The sequence below is a fragment of the Pogoniulus pusillus genome, chromosome 3 (assembly GCF_015220805.1).
Source record: "Pogoniulus pusillus isolate bPogPus1 chromosome 3, bPogPus1.pri, whole genome shotgun sequence".
Lineage (NCBI taxonomy): Eukaryota > Metazoa > Chordata > Aves > Piciformes > Lybiidae > Pogoniulus > Pogoniulus pusillus.
The window spans coordinates 10,154,408-10,175,716 of record NC_087266.1 but is presented as its reverse complement, the minus strand read 5'-3'; the positions used below and the strand labels follow the sequence as shown (position 1 = coordinate 10,175,716).

Below are 21,309 nucleotides of genomic sequence, written 5' to 3'. Positions count from 1 at the left end.
TGCTTTTCAGGAGCAAAGCATTGTAGAAATGTCTGATCAAAAGCAGTACAAGTCACAGTTGCATTCTGCTTGACGTAGCAGTAGAGCATCCACACAAGGGGGAGCTGGGAGACTCTTTCTTCAATCACAGGCACATAAAAGCAAGAGCAACTACAAAGTCCCAGGCCCTGCTTGGAGACTGTTAGGAATTACTATTTGGCCTCCCAAGGGAATGAAGCTTTTATGCAGTGCTTGACACATCACAGTATATTTCAGACGTTAAAATGCCTTGAAAATAAGTAAAATCTTAAGCAGCAGTGTTGAAATGAACTAGGTTTACTGGTTTGTTGTTGTTGTTGCTGCTGGTTTTGGTTTTCTTTTTTTTGTTATCATAGCAAAAGCTCTCTGTTCACTATGGCATCTCAAATGTGAAAAACACACAGGCCCTTCCTTCAGCAACACAGGCAAGGCAGCCCCAAGGTTTTGACTCCTGTTTTGCAGACCAGGGATCAAGCTCAGCACAGAGGCACCTAAACTCTGAATATCCCCCCAGCCTGCTGGAGACCACACCATGCTTACCTCTTCACTTAGCTGCTTTATATATGCATCCAAATGCTTTGTCAGCTGACAACCAACCAAACTGACAGAAGAGAAAAGGACTGAAATGTTATGGAAAGGGAAGGTTTCGAGGTTCTGAATGGCTGGAGATGTGGATGCTCACCTCTTCACTTAGCTGCTTTATATATGCATCCAAATGCTTTGTCAGCTGACAACCAACCAAACTGACAGAAGAGAAAAGGACTGAAATGTTATGGAAAGGGAAGGTTTCGAGGTTCTGAATGGCTGGAGATGTGGATGCTCACCTCTTCACTTAGCTGCTTTATATATGCATCCAAATGCTTTGTCAGCTGACAACCAACCAAACTGACAGAAAAGAAAAGGACTGAAATGTTATAGAAAGGGAAGGTTTCGAGGTTCTGAATGGCTGGAGATGTGGCTACATTTCTGGGAGAGAAGCTCCCAGAAGGAAAAGCTCTTACGGGTGAAAATGTCATTTTATGCAAGGAGAGACAGAAAATGAGCAGAGAGGACCTGAGCTGGGACCCTCAGATACCAACCCATGGTGGCTTTCAGCCTGAACACAGAGGCATGATAGAAGGAGAAACACAAAGGGAGATATCAGCTGCCCACTGACTTTCTCCCACAGTGTTTCATGGGTCTGAACTTTAACACTTGCTTCTTGGGAAGAAAACAAATTCAGTGAAAAGCTGTGACAGAAAAAGCACTTTGGAGAAAATATGTTATACCTAGAACTGTCTCAAATCAGCTTCCTGCCATGAGCCTGAAAACAAAATGAGCATAAGGCAAAAAGTTACGTAGGAAGTTATTTTCACTGAAATCCAAAATGCTTTAGTCCAGGGGCTACCATCTGAGTGAGAAGCATCCACCACTGTGTGTCAGTGGTATCCCTGCCACGGAGAAGATAGTGGATTCTACTGTGACTATGGAAGGGATGATTTCTGCAGAAAGGAAACAACTGCTCCAACACCAGGGTTTCTGCACTGGTAAAGAGAGCAGTCCTCCCACACTGCTTGCCCACAGCTGTTGAGGGATTAATGCTTGAAACTGTGTTGTGTCTATTAACTTACTCACTTAACTTCTCAGATTTCGAAGGTGCCAATCACGAACTTAAGCTATTTGAACATGGAAAGCTTTGCAGGAATTACCATTACTATAAGAGGATTGCAATACAGTTTTTAAATAAAGGAATAACCAAGTAGGCTTTCTATTAAGATTTGTATTAGCATATCATAGAATATTGCCTTTTGCAAACTCTCTGGTGTGAAGAGCTTGTAGTCTAGTCACTTAGTACCTCAAATTCCATCCTTCAAACAGAGCTTTTTTTCTTCTTTTGCTCTCTACTAAACCACGCTGAATGTCACATAAAGACATATTGTATGTCATAGAATCAACCAGGTTGGAAGAGACCTCCAAGATCAACTAGTCCAACCTATCACCCAGCCCTAGCCAGTCATCTAGACCATGGTACTAAAAGCCTCATCCAGGCTTTTCTTCAACACCTCCAGGGACGGCGACTCCACCACCTCCCTGGGGAGCCCACTGCAATGCCAATCACTCTCTCTGGCAAGAACTTCCTCCTAACATCCAGCCTAGACTTCCCCTGGCACAATTCGAGACTGTGTCCCCTTGTTCTATTGCTGGTTGCTTGGCAGAAGAGACCAACCCCCACCTGGCTACAACCTCCCTTCAGGTAGTTGTTGACAGCAGTGAGGCCCCCCTGAGCCTCCTCTTCTAATTTAAATAGCATCAGAGAAATAAAGTAACTTATTTTTATAACTCAGAACTACCAAATTCCTCCTTTTCTAACTCATAACATCATTTAAGTTGGAAAGGACCTTTAAGATCATTGAGTCCACATGTCCCTAAGGGCCACATCTATGTGTCTTTTAAATACATTTAGGGGTGGTGTCTCCATCACTTCCCTGGGAAGCTTGTTCCAATGTTTGATGATCCTCTTGGTGAAGAAAATGTTCTCAATATCTAATCCAAATCTCCCCTCATGTAACTTGAGGCCACTTCCTCTTATCTTACTGCTTGTTACTTGAGAGAAGAGACCAACATCCACCTTGCTACCACCTTCTTTCATGTAGTTGTAGAGAGCAGTAAGGTCTCCCCTGAGCCTCCTTTACTTCAGGCTAGACAACCTCAGTTCTCTAGCTGCTCCTAGTAAGACTTGTGCTCTACACCCTTTGCTAGCTTCACTGATCTTTGGACATACTCCACCACCTCGACCTCTTTCTTGTAGCGAGGGGTCCAAAACTGAATGCAATATTCGAGGTGCAGCTCAGCTGACAGTGGCAGAGTTACAACATAGACCAACATGAACTAAAAACCTGAGCACCCTGCAGCACCAATATAACAGTGAGTTTCTGCAGTGGGCAATACCTGCTGACAGCAACACACAAACTAATATTTATATACATTAAAGACCATGCATACTGTGTTTCTCCTTTCTGTTTCCATCTCTCACCCTGAACTCATTATTTAATGTATTTTCTCAAGTACAGCTAACCCATTCACTCTTGTTTATCTCTGGAAAATGATGCTTAACTTTTTCATCTGCTCATTTTCACTTTGAAAACTTACAGAAATAAAATTAATGGCAAGCATTAAAAATGAACCAACAAGAAATAAAGCAGAAAGCTGTCCAGAAAGAGAGCTGTAAAAGAGTTATGTATCGATTTAGCAGTGATTTGCAAGCCTGGTTGTCTGATTATTGTGCTTCCTCCCACTTCTGCCTTTCATGGTGTGACTATTAATGTCAGTGTGTACCTATGGCCATTCCTGGCCATCCAAATCTTAACCACAACATCAATTACTGGAAGTTCAAAGGCCACAACTTCATTAACAACAAACAAGACAAAAGGCAAATAATAAACCAAATTTTATAGCAATCTACTACATCATTTTCAGATGAAAGAGAAAAACCTTGCCAAAAAACCTTGCTGAACTGTAGAAGAATATATAGCCCCATAGGGAAAGATACTTCAAGTGAGTTTTACAACTTAAGCAGAAAAGCTAGCCAAGTTCAATCCATAACACTGCTACTGAGACAAGCTTTCAGTGCTCTGTCCCATTTCTGTGGGGAAATGATAGCCTTAATCCAAAGTAAAGAGTCATGCTACCATGGGATGAAAGCAGGGCCACAAAGGACATGGGATGAAAATAACCAACCCCTCACTGAAAGGAAATATCATACAGAAATGGTACAGGGTGCCTAAAACCCCGTTTTCCATTTCTGCTGGGTCAGATGCTGTCTTTTTTTGTAGGAAGATGAGACCTGGCTGGTTGGCTCACTGTTTTCTAGCAGAGATCTACAGAGTCCAGGATACTAGTTGTGCTAGTTTGAAGCGGGGTAACCCCCAAACCATCACACTAGTTTATAAAGCTTGACATGAATGCTTGTTTCCATCAGCGTTCCTCAGCTTTTCACTTATTTGTGCTGATCAGGTGTAAGCTTGATTGTTTTTCTCAAGTAGGGGAAGCTAATTTGGATTCACCTGATTTAGGACTACACACTGCAGCTGATAATATTGGGCATTTTAGCCTGAAGCAATCGAACACACATGTCTATGTGCATATATATATCTATCTATGAAGAAGTATATGTATGTATGTCTGCATATAAACATATATATATGTGTATATATATACAGACACACACACACACACACAAGCATATAGATGTTTCAGTGATCCAGTTTAAATATGGGGCTCATTCAGTCAACACAACCCATGGGATATAATTCTCCTTGTCCAGTTCTTTGTCTCCATATCTTTGAAATCTCAAAAAAAATACAGAAATCAATAGAAATGACAGAGTATAAAGACAGCAGGAATCTTGTGAGGTAATTTAATTTTTCCCCTGCACAAAGGCAGGATGGATGCAATTTATCCCCAAATATGGGCTTATCCTTTGATCATGAACTTGCATAACCTCTTTGGATAATACGCCCTAGCGACTCATTTTTCTTACAACTGAAAATCTTGTTCTGTCATTTTTCTGAGACTGAATAAAAATAATAAAAGAGAGGGAAAAAAAAGAACAAAGGTTGACTTCCTTCCTCAGAGCCACTTCTCTGAAATCTGAAGTCTGTTCTACTTTATCATCTCTGTCTTCTTTTCCCTGGCACCATCTCTCAACTGTTTTAATATTCCCTGGTAGCACATATTTTCCAGAGCTGTGATCTTTCCTGTAAACCTCCAGGTAGCCTACATCTTCCTGGAAGTGCTGTACTCAAAATTCAACACAACCTTTCAGGTCAGGGTTTGACAACACCAAATAAAAAGAGTGAGCCTACTACTGACTTCCAGCATTACTCTTGTTTGCCCATCTCATTAAAATATTTACCTTCTCACAAGAGTATGAAAGTGTAAACATACATTCCACCTGTGATTCCCCATGACACAGCTGCTTCTTTGCGCTTCTGCTGCTCAGTCACTACCCAGACAACGCTGGTGCACTTAGTTACTCTTACCTAAACAGAGGATTTCACACTTGGTGACTTGCATTGTATTTTTCCATACCACTGTTAAATCCTACTACTACTTTGATGCTGGGCAGGGCTTGTTACGAAAGGGGCTAGTTGAAATCTGAGTTTGGGGTGAAATGCAATGAGGCTGATTCAAAAGTTATTAAATAATTTATTAATATACACAAAATAATTCCCCCAAACTTGTTCACAACTCTCCACACAAGTTCTTGGATGTGGTTAGCAGAGCTATTTTACAGAATGTCTCTGTACCATGGAATTTTGAAAGGTTTTAGAAGTGTCTCTGCTAGAGAGTCTGGCGGCTTCATTCACCACTTGTGAGGTTAATTAAACTCCTTTAGCAACTTGAATAAAGAATTCAGAGTACTCACTAGCCCTCATGTCTGTGGCCCAAAACAGAGAAGGGCAACGAGGCTGGGGAGAGGCCTTGAGCACAGCCCTACGAGGAGAGGCTGAGGGAGCTGGGATTGGTTAGCCTGGAGAAGAGGAGGCTCAGGGGTGACCTTATTGCTGTCTGCAACTACCTGAGGGGTGGTTGTGGCCAGGAGGAGGTTGCTCTCTTCTCTCAGGTGGCCAGCGCCAGAACGAGAGGACACAGCCTCAAGCTGCGCCAGGGGAGATTTAGGCTGGAGGTGAGGAGAAAGTTCTTCACTGAGAGAGTCATTGGACACTGGAATGGGCTGCCCGGGGAGGTGGTGGAGTCACCGTCCCTGGAGCTGTTCAAGGCAGGATTGGACGTGGCACTTGGTGCCATGGTCTAGCCTTGAGCTCTGTGGTAAAGGGTTGGACCTGATGATCTGTGAGGTCTCTTCCAACCCTGATGATACTGTGATGTTGTGAAAACATACACAGGAAAATATTCAATAGAAGTCCTGTGGCGAATTCCACGAGGGCTGAGATGTGGAATCAGCTGCTGGCTGAGGTGGCTGAGGCGGCTGAGGTGACAGGCGGGCGAGCGGCAGGTGAGCGAGGGACGAACGAGCAGGCAAGCAGCTTATTCCCCTGTTCACCCCATTTACAGGGTAATGGCCGAGGCTAATGGTCTCTTTGGCCACACAATCACCCAATCACCTCTGGCAATCACCCAAGTAGACCCCAAAATGGCAGAACCCACAGGCTGCTGTCTTCCAAAAATGGGGGGCGCGTTCGCCTTGCACGCCACAGGGGCATGGGCCTCATGAAACCCCTCTCAGGCGACCGGATTAAACCAGACTGGGTTGCCTGGGTTTCTTTTGTCCTGTTTTCCCGCCTCTGGCTGCAATGCAGACAGGCAGGTAAATATGTCTGGACAATACAGGACATGCTCAAGCCCATTTTGTGCCCTTTGGGACTCTCCACCACAGGGTTGCAGCCCCATCTGCTTTCTGACATCTTGTAACACAGACCTTGTGCTTGTTTATCCATGCAGGAATGAAAATAAGACCAATGCTACATCCAGTACCTTTCTCACCTGACCTCTCCAGTGTAACAGTCATTACTAACTCACTATCATTTCCACTGTAGACCCTGTTTCCCTACTTGCTTATTAAAGTATCATATGCTACAGTGTCAAAAAGCTCACTAAACCTAAGACACATCACCCATAACATCTTTTTCTATATGGCCTCTTCACACGTTGCAGAAGGAAAAGAGATTGTTCTGCTGACTTCTGCTTGTTGAACACAGACCAGCTCTTAGTCATCTTGATATGCATATACTCATTATTTTCATGCAAGTTGGCTGATACTACCTTGTCTGCAACTTTAAAGCTCTGTCCCTTTGAAAGATTCCACAAGAGGGTAATACAGACTGACTCTGCCCAGGATTAGGTCTCCTAAGGGCCTAGGCGTGGAGAAGCACAATCAGCAACATGAAGCAGGGCTTATTTAGGCAGAAACATAAGCTTTCTGTAATTCCAAAAGACCCTCTTCCTTCCCTCCCTAACTCTAGGTACTCTAAACTCCACAGAGCCTGACTACTATTTTTTGTTTGGCCATTCTCAGGATCCCACTGTGCTGTATCTGTGTTTCTGGAAGTGCTTCTGCTCTTATTACAAGGGTAGTAAGTTTTTTTTCCTGAACAAGTTACTAGGTGAGCTTAGTCCTGTATCTGTCCTCAGGACTGGTCACTGCCCCTTCAGACTGCAGAAGCATTGGACTAAATGACCTATAAAGGTCCTTTCCAACCCAAACCATTCTATGACTGGCCGGCCCACTGGGGAACGTGGGGCATTGCCCTCCAGCTCTCCCTATGGAACAGAAGTCTAAAGGCAAGGACACATTTCCAAGAAGGAGGAGTACAGGGGTACCTTGTCATAGACAATTACTTTATACTGAATTAACCTTGGGGAACAAAACCCAGAACCAAGCCAGCCACCAGGCTACAGTGAATGATCACTCTTGTCTTGTTTTTTGGTTTTCTTCATCTGGACCATCTTTCAAAACAGCTTCCGTGACAGTGGAAAGGAACCCCTACTTCAACTATAACCCTTTACTTCTGAATAGATACAGAAAATAGAACTAAATTGTAAGGCTGCCATATTCTGCATTAGTGCACTAACTCCTGGATTATTTTAAAAGCCAGTAAGGCAAAGACATGAGTAAAGACATAGGAAACTCTACAGATGTTTTAAAGAGAATGAATCACAGAATTATAGCATCATAGAATCAACCAGGTTGGAAGAGACTTCCAAGATCATCCAGCCCAACCTATCACCCAGCCCTATCCAATCAACTAGACTGTGGCACTAAGTGCCTCATCCAGGCTTTTTTTCAACATCTCCAGGGATGGTGACTCTACCACCTCCCTGGGCAGCCCATTCCAATGGCAAATCACTCTGGCAACAACTTCCTCCTAACATCCAGCCTATACTTCCCTCTGGCACAGCTTGAAATGTGTCCCCTTGTTCTGTTTCTCATTGCCTGGCAGAAGAGACCAACCCCCACCTGGCTACAGCCTCCCTTCAGGTAGTTGTAGACAGCAATGAGGTCACCCCTGAGCCTCCTCTTCTCCAGGCAAAACAAACATCCCCAGCTCCCTCAGCCTCTCCTCACAGAGCTGTGTTCCAGGCCTGTCACCAGCTTCGCCACCCTTCTCTGGACACGTTCCAGCATCTCAACATCTGTCTTGAATTGAGTAGCCCAGAACTGGACACAGGACTCAAGGTGTGGCCTGACTAGTGCTGGACCAATCCCCTGGTCCAGATCATCAATAAAGATATTGAACAAGACTGGGCCCAGCACTGATCCTTGTGGAACACCACTACTGACAGCTGCCAACTGGACGTGGCACCATTCACCACCACTCTCTGGGCCTGGCCCTCCAGCCAGTTCTTGACCCATTTCAGAGTGAATCCGTCCAAGCCATGAGCTGCCAGCTTTGCCAGGAGCTTGTTGTGGCAGATGGTGTCAAAGGCTCTGGAAAGTATATTACAGTATTCATCTTACAAAAGCTTAGCCAGTTATCCAGAAATATCACCTAGGTAGTGCTGGCCACACTGCCTAAATTAGCTACCTACTGAATAACCAAAACCTGACTCTACTGATGTTATCAGGATGCTGGCCCACAAAACCTTGCAAGGATCTCAGACTCATCAGGAATATTAATAGTATGTTTTGCTCTGTGATGGGAACATTGTGCTACCTGGACTCACTCATTATGCAGCAATATGCAATCAGAAAATTTAGTCTGGACTAATATAAAATGCAATTTTAGAGGACAAAACCACTTCCATATGCCACAATGTCTTGTTTGCTTTTCAAGGCTAATCATTAAGGAAGTGCACAGCCTCTTCTCATTCTTCGCATGTGTCACTCTCTTTATCTTATCTAGCTTCAGAAGGAAGATGCAGCAATTAGCTCATGGGTTGTTTTTCTTTCATGGCTAACCATCTTTTTATGTGAAGTTGGTGCCAGCAAGAACTTTTATTGAAAACTTTTAATTCTAATTATTTCTGTCTCCCCTCTCTCCTTGAATGTCATCTCACCTAAGAGAAAAAATGGTAATTAAGACAACAGTGGAAAACAACAACATTGGGTCTCCAGGCTGCTCAGTAGTTTACTGCCAGTAATTGGCTTTTCACTGCAGGACAGTATCATAATTTTAATTGTGATTTTCCAACCAAGGCATATAATACAGCTCTTCATAGATACATTAATGAATGCTTGCTGCTTCTATACTAATTCCTGTATATTTGCATTATCAGCCTTAGTAACAACTGAGACTTCCAGCATGCACTCTACTTCAAAACATAAAAAAAGAATTTTAACATGAAATATTTTTTGATTCAGCAAAAGGTCTTAGAGTCATAGAATCATAGAATCAGTCAGGGTTGGAAGGGACCACAAGGATCATCTAGTTCCAACCCCCTTGCCATGGGCAGAAACATGCTGCCCTAGATCAGGCTGGCCACAACCTCATCCAGCCTGGCCTTAAACACCTCCAGGAATGGGGCCTCAACCACCAACCTGGGCAACCCATTCCAGGCTCTCACCACTCTCATGCTCAACAACTTCCTCCTCACATCCAGTCTGAACCTACCCATCTCCAGCTTTGCTCCATTTCCCCATGTCCTGTCATTACCTGATGGCCTGAAAAGTCCTTCCCCATCTTTTTTGTAGGCCCCCTTCAGATACTGGAAGGCCACAAGAAGGTCACCTGGGAGCCTCCTCTTCTCCAGCCTGAAAATCCCCAACTCTTTCAGTCTGTCCTCATAGGAGAAGTGCTCCAGCCTCATGGCCCTTCTCTGGACACACTCCAGCATGTCCACATCCTTCTTGTAATAGGGGCTCCACAGCTGGATGCAGCACTCCAGGTGGGGTCTCACCAGAGAAGAGTAGAGTCTTCTTTTTATGTGAAGCTACTCAGGTCATGATTTTTACAAAACACCTCCAAAACCACAGGAAGAAAAAATAAACTGTAGGCTTTATTTATTCTAGTTGAAGTGAATCAGTTGAATGAAAAAAAAATTTAAAAACTGATATTCAGTAGGTTTTACCACTGTGTAATGCAAAAAACCTCAACCTTTAAATATTTATAGTTCGGCCCAGATTTCAAGGTTAAGGTCCTCATATCATAAACTATTACACTTTGAAAGAATGCACAGTTAAATAGCCAGAACATTCACAATGTACATTCAGAGTGTACAATAGCTTTATGCTAAGGTACCCAGCTGGAACAAATGGGAGTTACAGTGGTATAAAACTCCAGAAAATCTGTGATCAATCAGGCACATAAGGGTATTATTTGCATAAGTAGAGGTGTGGGTAATCAAAATCATGGCTCAAGAAGAGATGAGACCACCGGAAGAAGAAAGCTGGAATTTACCCCCAAAACTATCATTTACCCTTAAACATAGCTATCATCAATCAAGGCAATAAAAGACCACATGCTTCTGTGGCTGCTGCCATGTGGTTCTGTTTGTAACACCATTATGTCAAGATCAGCCGTGAGTATTCAGAGGCAAAGAAACAGAAGAGAGAAAAATGGGGAGGATGCAGAAACAAAAGAAGGAAAGACTTAGAAATGGCATCAACAGAAGAATTCATCTGCACTGCAGTTCCACCAACCCACACAGCATTCACGAACGGTAATTATTGTTTTCAGCTTTTCTCACTTACCGACATCAGGATCAGAGGCTTGGACTCTTGTTAACAAAGCTTTAGGGGCTGTATTCTCATAGACACATGCAGTGTAGTGATCAGATGAAAACACTGGTGGATTATCATTAACATCTTCCAAAATCAGATGGACTTCTGATTGGCAAAACCTGCCACCACCATCTGTGGCTCGGGCAACCAAGTTGTATGCAGGGATTTTCTCTCGGTCAAGAGGGGCCAAGGATTTCAGCTCACCTGAAATTGATTGAAAGTAGTAGCCTTCATTACTACAGTTTTAACATCACTAATGCTCCACAGTGTATCTCAAAACCATATATTTGACACTTCCTTTTTCGTCAGGAATGCTAGTGCAGAGAGAGCTGATTCCTGCTAGCGAGGGAGAGGAGGCATTGCACAAGGACTTAGTCTGTCATTATGGAAATCAAACTCCTAAGAATAACAGAGGGGTGGGATTTTTATTCGTGGAAAAAACATTTTATTTAGCTTCACTTTGTAACAAACACAGAAACTAGACCTTAGGAGAGATCAGTATCTTTTTCCAGACCAACAGCCAAATTCATAGAATTCCTGGATTCGTACACTGGTTTAGGTTGGAAGGGATCTTAAAGGCCATCCAAGTCCAACCACCCTGCCATGGACAATGACAACTTCCACTAGGTTAGGCTGCTCAAGGCCTCATCCAACCTGGCCTTGAACGCCTCTAGGGAGGTGACCAACCCAGTGGCCTTCTATGTTGGAGTGACTAGATCAGTGGACAAGAGGAGAGATCTGGATGGCATTTATTTGGACTTCTGTAAGGCCTCTGATATGGTTTCCCTAAACATCCTTCTCTCTATATTAGAGAGACACAGTTTTGATGGATAGGCTGTTTGGTGGATGAGGAATTGGTTGGATGGTCACATCCAGAGGGTGGTGGTCAATGGCTTCATGTCCAGATGGACAGTGACTAGTGATATCCCTCAGGTGTCTGTACTGGGGGCAGTGCTGTTTAATGTCAGTGACAATTGACAGCAAGTTTGCAGACAACACCGACCTGTGTGGTGCAGTTAACACTCTGACCAGAAAGATGAGATGCTACCCAGAGAGACCTGGACAAACTTAAGAAGTGGGTCCATGTTCTGCACCAGGGCTGGGACAACCCACACTACCACTGTGGACTGGGAGATAAATGGACTGAAAGCAGCCCTGAAGAGAAGGTCTGGAGGGTACTGGTGAATGAAAAGCTGGATACGAGATAGCAATACGTGCTTGCAACCCAGAAAGTCAACCTGTATCCTGGGCTGCATCAAAAACAGCATGGCTAACAGGCTGAGGTAGGGTATTCTGCTGTTCTACTCTTCTCTAGTGAGACCCCACCTAGAGTACTGTGTCCAGCTCTGGAGTTCACACAAGAATGATGTGGTCTGCTGGAGCGTGTCCAGAAGAGGGCCACAAAAATGATCAGAGAGCTGGAGCACCTTAGGAAGAAAGGCTGAGGGAGCTAGGATTGTTCAGCCTGGAAAAGAGAGACCTTATTACAGCCTTCCAGCACTTAAAAGGGGCATATAAAAAAGATGGGGACAATCCTTTAAGCAGGCCCTGTAGCAACAGGACAAGGCACAATGGTTTTAAACTAAAAGAGGCACTGTCCCTGGGGGTCTTCAAGAAAAGACTGGATGAGGCACTTAGTGCCATGGTCTAGTTGATTGGATAGGGCTGGGTGCTAGGTTGGACTGGATGATCTTGGAGGTCTCTTCCAACCTGGTTGATTCTATGATTCTATGATTTAAACTACATTCAGGGAAGAAATATTTCACAATGAGGGTGGTGCAACCTGGAACCAGTTGCCCAGAAAGGTGGTAGATGCCCCCATCCTTGGAAATATTCAAGATCAGGTTGTACAGGGCAGGGATGTTGAACTAGGTGACCTTGAAAGGCCCCTTTCAACTCAAAGTATTCTGTGTATGATTGTATGATCCTATGACCTGTGACCTAACATGCCTGCCATAAGAGGAACAACTATCTGATAACCAAGTGTAAGCTAACTCTGCTTAAGGAAACTAGCAACCACTGCAGTATAGGAATTAAGAAAGGTATTCAGAAATATTTGTCATCTTACCATTTTCTGGATCTAAGAAAAATTTATTGTTCCCAGCACCATAGAGAGAATAACGAATTTCACCATTGGATCCAATGTCAGCATCTTTAGCACTGATTTTCAGAATTACTTTGTTTGATGGAATGTCTTCAGGAAACAGTGCTGTGTATGCAGCCTAGAAACAAAACCAGAAATGTAAGCTATGCTGAAACAGTATTTTGTGATCTTCATACAACTTTTGTTTATAACTTCTCTGTAATGTATTCTTTCTAGATAAGAAACCATTTTCTTTTATGTAACATATTCCTAGAAATTCAAATCACTCTTAGGCTTTGAGGTGTTATACAAACAATGCTGAATTATGACTCTTACTAAGCTTGCCTTGGGTGTTAAATGCACTCTTGTTTTCTGTTTTCTGTTTGTTTCAGCAACACCCATGCAATGGGAACTTTCATGGGTATGCTAACGAAGACAACTGTTTTTATTGCATCATCCAGCAGTGTTTGAATGAGACACAGACTGTGATTCCCCAGAGTGGTGCTTGCAATGACAGTGGCCCATTAGTGATAATGCAATGATGTGAATTATAGGAGTACATTAATACAAGCAGGTATGTAGACATAAGATTCTGTGAGCAGTACTGCTAAGAAACTTAGGATTTCATCATGTCTTTTCTTCACACAGATCATTGTATTGGAGTAATGTCAGTTCTCCACTTTGCCTTTCCACAGAATAAGAGACAGCCAGCTCTGTGAAAGCTGTGGTTAGGCCACAGTGCATGCACATCCAACAACATGAGAACAAGCTACAGTCTTCTGCCTTTTACACTGAGTCTCTGGAATATGCCAGGTTCAGAAAGGCTGGAGTTAAACTAGATTGAAGACATTTTCACATTGGTTGTGAAGGGAAAGCACATTTTTTACTGTAGAGGAGGAGTGGATGCCCAGTGCCACCTTGCAATGATTCATTTTTCAATGGAGTGGATGAAGGTCACTGTTGGCAGGACTCCACTGCTAGCTTTACTGGTCCATATCCTTCAGTCTTGGTGTTAGAATGCTACTTTATTCTGCTCCTTTCCCAGATCACTCCAGATTCTTCACCTAAAACCCTGAGGATGCAAATGGGCCTTGCCTATGAATAGCTGTAAATTGCAGGGACAGCCACAGGAGAACACAAGAGTCCACTGCTGTGGACAGTGCTAACTCACCTGTTCACAAACGGGATTGTTATCATTAACGTCGGTGACGGTCACCTCCACGGCCGTTTGGGTTACGAAGAGGCCATCCGTGGCAGTTATGTTCAGATAATAGAGGTCTTGCTCTTCCCGATCTAGAGGCCTTTTCACATAAACTTTCCACTCATTCTGAACCAGTCCCAGGGCGAACTTCCCTTTGGGATTCCCTCCTGCAATGAGACAAGCAACATGCAATGGGCAGAGGTGTCCCTTTGGAGCTCCTACCTAGTTTCAACACACAGACATATCACAAAGAACCTAAAGCAAGCAGATGTCATTTCCTTTACAGTGATCAGTGCCTTCAAACTTGCAGACTCAGGAAATCTGTAATGAGATTATGCTCCCCGTGTTTATTGTCCCCCCAATGCCTTGTAAGAAAGTGAAGCAATAACTTTCAGTGGAGACAAAATCCATGTAGGAGCACTGAAGATGATCTCTTGTTTAGCTCCCCTTAAGGGCAATCAGATTCAAACTGTGAACAATCAATAGTCCTCTCAGGCTGCTACAATTGTCTTTCCACTTAGTCTCGGGAGAGGATGTAATACACCGTAGCTCTTGTTACCAAGACAATTTCATTAGCGGTTGATTATGTAATCAAGGACTGGAAGTGGGTTCTATTAAGGAATCCTCTAATGAAAGCTTTATCATACAGCTGCGCTGTTCTTCTGCTCATTAAAATTCTAATTTTTAAGAAAAAGTTTACATGACACAGGAAGACACATTAGTATTAAATAGTCCTAACAAGAGGTCATTCGAGGAGCAGTTGGAAGATAAGCAGTACAATTAGATCAAATGGATCCGACAGTGAAAGCTGGTGAAAAAAGAGTGCAGGAGATGAAGCAGAACAGCTTTTTATCATACCATAACACTGACACTGAACCTGGCAATGTTGCTTTTCCCCATCATTAAATTGCTTGGTAACAAAAGCAGGCTGGGTGAGGAAAAGTTTAGGTCTACCTCATCCTGAGGAAGGAGGCGTGTCACAAGTAGAAGGGTACCATAATCAAGGTGGCCACAGCTGTTGTGAATGTTTTCCTGCCACCTTCAATCACCTTTCTCTGAGCTCTATCTCAACCTTCTGTCAGATCAGACAGTAAAATATCTTAAACCAATGTTGTGGCTTAACCTCAGTAGGCAGCTAAGCTCCACACAGTAGTCACTTGCTTATTTCCCCTCGGTAGGATGAAGGAAAGAATCAGAAAGGTAAAAGTGGAAGTCATGGTCTGAGATATAGTCAGTTTAACAGGTAAAGCAAAAGATGAGTGTGTGAGCAATGCGAAATAAGGAACTCAGTGCAGGTGCTCAGCCATTTCGAGGAAAACAGAGGTATATTACCCATAAGTGTTACTTGGGAACATAAACACCATAGCTCCAAACACCACCCTTTTCTCCTTCTTCCTCCACTTTTTCTGCTGAGCATGACATCACACAGTATGGACATTCTTTTGTTCAGCTGGGATCAGATGTCCCAGCTGTGTCCCCTCCCAACTCCTTGAGTGTCCCTAGCCTACTTGCTAGTGAGATGAGAAGCAGAAAATCCTTGGCTTTGTGTAAGCACTGCTCAGCAATAGCTAATGTATCTCTGTGCTATGAATGCTGGTTTGGTCACAAACCAAAACATAGCACTTGCCAGATGATATGAAGAAAATGAATTCTAGTCCAGACAAAAACCAGCAAAGACAGCTACCAAGTCTTCTGTGCTCAGCATCTAGCATAACCTTGATCTGCAAAATCAAATCTGCACATTTATTAATTTAGGACAGAGCACCACAGTCATAGTAAACTCATGTGCTACAGAAATTGAGTGAGGACACAGACTAAAGCATCACACTGCTCCACCGGGTGAACTTTAATTCCGGATAACCCACTACTGGCACTTTCTCCACTATATTAAGTTTTCTGATGTGCTCTCCCATGCAGAAATGCAATCTGAGAACTACTTTCCATGTTTCTCATGTATAATAGGGGCATAAAAATACTAAGGGAATGCTTATTCTTTCTTGTAACAGGATCAAGAATGTCAAGTGTGCTTTTGCCAGTGTACTGTTGCCTACAACTTAATGGCATCTGCCCAAGCTCAAAGGAAATACCAAGTTCTTAAACCTTCCTCTCTAGAAATTTTGTTAAATGCTTGAGTAATTAAGTACTGAAAAAAACTCAAACAACCAAAAACCTCAAAAGCTTATATGAGTTGCCTCTGCTGTCAAGAAATTAGGTGTCACTATTGCTACTGATGTCACAATTCTGTCAGTTCCCAGGGACCTCCTCAATGAAAAAAAAAAAAGGCGGAGAAGATCTGAACTTGCAACTGATCTTAAAACCAAGCAAAAAAGTCTAATGCATATTTCATACCTTCTCTCTACATCAAAAAGCAGAAAAGAGGTCACAGGCTGCAATCTGTGCCTTCTTCATTAGCTACCAATGACAAGAGAGACTGTTTTCTATTTAATGTGAAAGCTATGTAACTAAGTCAGTTGAGACAGGGTGAGCAAATCATTCCTGTTAAGCATCACCATTTATGATAGCTGGAACTATGTAAAAAAAAAAGCACATTGTAATGAATAATACTTGCAGGATATTAATCAGATACGTGTTATAAATACAAACATAAAAGCCCCTCTAATTGTGAAATTAATCAGATAGGTGTTACAAATACAAATTTAAAAGCCCCTCTAATTGTATGGAGCACAAACGTTGTATCTCAAACCCAGGCATTTTCTGTTCATAGAAAAATCACCAAGCAGGTCCCAGTTTTCTGACTGATTGCTATGACAATATGGAATAATCATCTCAGGACTCAGATAAAATTTATCTAATCAGTTGTGTGATAGAAGCACACATTTCTCTTGGTGGGTAACACGGTAGGTTGATGTGCACTATAGCACAGTTCTGAATACAATCCAAGGCAAAAAGGGCCTGTACATTGACTTGGGTCTTAATGTGTCTTCAAAGAAGGTAGATGCCTGCTGACTGACTTCTCTCTATTCCATTGAACATCAGTACAAAAAGGCTTAAGTCTCCTTTATAAAAGGCTGCAATCTTGTCACAGTGAGTTTAATGTTGTAAACCATTAATAAAAATGGTTTAGATATTCTTATTTAGCTTCATGATATCAATCAGTGCTTTCCTGTATATTAGTCCTATTGTGAAAAGAAATGATTAACTGTCTTGGCCAGCTATGAAGCAATACAGTCAAGGTATGGATACCCCATTGCTAAGAAAAGAGCAAAGGTAAAAATCTAATTAAAATCAGTTGGTGGCTTTTATGGCTGGCAGTAACACTAGCTTGGAGTGATTTTTAAATCACTCTTGCTTTGTTATTGATGGAATGGCTTTTAAATCACGCATAGAAATTTGAGGAGTATGTATAAAAAGAAGAAAAAAAAAAGGATCCTTTTTCCCTGGCTTCACCACGCTGGAAAGGGATCAATTTGAACGACAAGAAACCTATGCAATAAGCAGCAAACATGTAACAGTTTATCTGTAAGACTCCTTCATTAGAGGTACCTTTCTTGTGTTTTTTGATTCTCAGGACTGGCCACGGACTTTGTTGATGGAAGACAAAAGTGGAGATTGTACTATAAAGTGTGGCAAAAAATAATGAGATGTAAAGACTGAAATACAACAAGGAAATAGTCTTTAAAAAAAAAGAAAGGCAAAAAAAATTCCATGCTGTGGCCCAGGCATTTTCTAGTACTTATACATATGTCTTGACGCAGATCTCGTTCTGCAGTGATTAATTAAGTTTTTCACTAATATATGTAAGCAGATTCAGCTTCCTAGGGGCGTTCTAATTAATTAGTTTTTCACTCTGAATAATGTAGCTTTTCTAAACGGAAGCCTCCTGACTACATGTATTAATGGATTCTTTAAAATCTTTTGGCAGTTTTCTTATGTTCTACTTTGAATGTCACAGCAGCAAAGTGCCAGCTAGAAAAAAAACACAACCCACCACCCACTCCAATAACTTTTTAGAAAGGCTTTGAGACTAAAAGAATCAGCATTATCTTTTATCTGTTGTTACTTGAAGTTTAAATAACACTCCCCCTCCCTCCCTAGTCAGCAAATAGTACAAAGTCAAATCAAGCTCAAGTTTAAGGAAAGAAAGAAAACAGCCAGACACAAATGAAATGCAGAGGCACAGTGATCCAAAATAAACAAATCTTGACACACATCATTACTAAAGCACACACAGAGGGAATTATAATGGCTAAAAGGCAACTGGAAACTAGAAGCCGACAGTATCACTTTTCACTGCAATGCCCCAGTCTGGCAGGGGGAAGAGAATATTTGCTAACTTAGTTTCTCTCTTACAGTTATGTGTTTATTCAGATACTTTCAGCTCTCAATCAGAACTCTAGGCATTTGCATCACATAAACCCAACAGCTTTATTCTCCACTCCCAGTTTAAGATGCCGCATGTCTACTGGGGTGCCAAAATGACAAACCCAAACCTCTAAGCTTCACTATCATAAAATAGCAGAGGTTGTTCTTAAGCATGCAGCACACATCCTTCCCAGTCACTGAAATATCCATTTCTCCAGAACTCCAAGATCAAGAATATAAAATAAAAACAATCAAAAAAGCAACACTTTGCTTATTCTGGGCAATCACCCCAGGAAAAATGCTAGTTCTTTCCTCCAAAACACACTGTTTCTGCTTTGTACTCAGCTGAACCAAGCTTCAAGGCTACTCTCTGTCCTTAGATTTATGTGTCTGATAGAGCTTAATTAATATCACTAAGAAACACAAACCACTTTACTGTACCAAAGTCTTAGCAACTGGCAGTCTTCTCATGGCATTTTCTAGTTTACTTCTGTAAAATCTCAGTAACATCTGTCTGGGCTTAGGCTGGCTAAACATCCTAGTTAAACATCATCAGAGCCCTGCTTTTAGCCAAACTGTCTCAAATGAGGCTTCAAAAGAAAACTGCTGTGTGCCCTAAGTGCATCTGTGTCATCTGCTCTTCCTATTGATTTTCTGTTAAGATTTTTATATATGTAGTGCTTTGCTTTGTGAACATCTCCAGCTGCTATCAAACCACAAATAACAAAGGGTAACTGCAAAATTCCTTCCCATCAGCACCAAATGCAGATGAAGGCGGATTTGAAAATGGCAATTACTTGCCAGTAATCACAGAAACCAATCCCAAACCGAAGGAGTTCAAAACAGAATATATATTTATCCACTAGAATGTATCCACTCCTCTTCAAAGTTAACCAGAAGACTGTAGTAAGTGTTTGCATTTCTCAGAAGAGTTCAAAGCACTTCTGGTGAAGTTCCTGCTGACTAGAAACATAATTCCCATCTTCAAGAAGGGAAAAAAGCATGACTCCAGGAACTACAGACCAGTTAGTCTCACCTCTGCCTGGCAAGATCATGGAGCAGATCCTCCTGAAGGCTCTGCTAAGGCAAATGGAAAACAAAGCAGAGGTGATTGGTGGTAACCAGCAATGACTTCACCAAGGGCAAATCATGCCTGGCAAATTTAGTGGCTTTTTATGAAGTCACAGCAACAGTAGACAAGGGAAGGGCAACTGACATAATCTACCTGGACCTGAGTAAGGCATTTAACTCTGTCCCACATGACATTGTGGTCACCAAACTGGAAAAACACAGACTTGGTGGGTGGAGCCCTGATGGATAAGGAATTGGCTGGATGGGGGCATGCAGAGAGTGGTGATCAATGGCACAGTGTCCACCTGGAGAGCAGTGACAAGTGGCATCCCTCAGGGGTCAGTGCTGGCACCAGTGCTGTTTAACATCTTTGTCAGTAATATGGACAGAGGAATTTAGTGCATCCTCAGCAAGTGTGCAGATGACATCAAGCACAGTCGACTTGCTGGAGGGCAGGGATGCTATCCAGTGGGACCTGGACAGGCTGGAGAGGTGGGCCCAGGCCAACCTCATGACATTCACCAAGGCCAAGTGTAAGGTCCTGCACCTGGGTCGGCACAAATACAGGCTGGGTGGTGAATGGCTGAGAGCAGCCCTGAGGAAAAGGACCTGGGGATCTGGATTGATGCAAAGCTCAACATGAGCTGGCAGTGTGCATGTGCAGCCCAGACAGCAACTGTGTGCTGGGCTGCATCAAGAGAAGTGTGGGCAGCAGGGCAGGGGAGGGGATTCTCCTCCTTTACTCTGCTCTTGTCAGACCCCACCTAGAGTACTGTGTGCAGTTCTGGAGCCCCTAACACAAAAAGGACACAGAACTGTTAGAGAGAGTCCAGAGGAGAGCCATGAAGATGATCAGAGTGCTGGAGCAGCTCTGCTATGAGGACAGGCTACAAGAGTTGGGACTCTTCAGCCTGGAGAAGAGAAGGCTTTGAGGAGACCTTATAGTAGCCTTCCAGTATCTGAAGGGGACCTACAGGAAGGCTGGGGAGGGACTGTTTACAAGGTCTTGTAATGACAGGACAAGCAGTAATGAGTTTAAAGTGGCAGAGAGGAGACTTAAACTAGATGTTAGGAAAGGGTTCTTTAGAGTGAGGGTAGTGAAACACTGGCACAGGTTGTCCAGGGAGGTTGTAGATGCCCAGGGAGGTGGTGGAGTTGCCATCACTGAAAGTGTTCAAGACAAGACTGGATGAGGCACTTAGTGCCATGGTCTAGTTGACTGGCTAGGGCTGGGTGCTAGGTTGGACTGGATGATCTTGGAGGTCTCTTTCAACCTGGTTGATTCTATTCTATTCTATTCTATTCCCTGGAGGTGTTTAAGGCCAGGTTGGATGAGGCCTTGAGCAACCTGTTCTAGTGGGAGGTGTCCCTACCTATAGCAGGGGGTTGGAACTGGATGATCCTCGAGGTCCCTTCCAATCCAAACCATTCTATGATTCTGTGATTCAGTGATCACATCTGACCCAGAACATCTATTTCTTGAATTTCTTAAATTTCTTTTCTGTGTGCTACTTTTTTTTCAAGATGTATTTGCCTGAAGCTGGTTTTGGTGGACCCACATGTCTTTCTCACAATTTTTGTTCTGTTCTCCCTTTTTCTCACTGTCCTGTTCTTCCTCAGAGTTTGCTTATTGTATTCACAAAAGTTTCTATGCCTCAAAATGCCTTGAGAAAGCCACTGCATTTCTACAATCATCTTGCTAATCTGATTCTTTGAAATACCTAAATGCAGTTCCTGAGCTCAACTTGAGGTGAAGTGTGAATAAATTATTGTTAAACTATACTTTAATGTGACTTGACAATTTAATCAAAAGTACCTAATTTTCCTTGTGCATTCCCATAATTCAAAGGCCATACTCAAAGACTGTGAAATTTCTGAGCTCACACACTTTAGTAATTGTACAGTACACATTAGAGAAAGTTTGGGACTGTGACTTCTAATGTTTCCCAA

General features: G+C 42.7%; 1 protein-coding gene across 7 annotated transcripts in view; it reads right to left on the bottom strand.

Moving 5' to 3' along the window:
- The window catches only part of FAT3 (FAT atypical cadherin 3), a 486,301-nt gene that overhangs the window by 65,243 nt on the left and 399,749 nt on the right, over window positions 1-21,309 (bottom strand). For all 7 annotated transcript variants that reach the window (XM_064169873.1, XM_064169899.1, XM_064169893.1 and 4 more), the window contains exons 12-14: window positions 13,936-14,132; window positions 12,750-12,903; window positions 10,652-10,885 (exon numbers count right to left, since the gene is read on the bottom strand). In XM_064169873.1, the coding sequence (XP_064025943.1) occupies window positions 10,652-10,885; window positions 12,750-12,903; window positions 13,936-14,132 (585 nt within the window). The remainder of the gene's footprint in view (window positions 1-10,651; window positions 10,886-12,749; window positions 12,904-13,935; window positions 14,133-21,309) is intronic.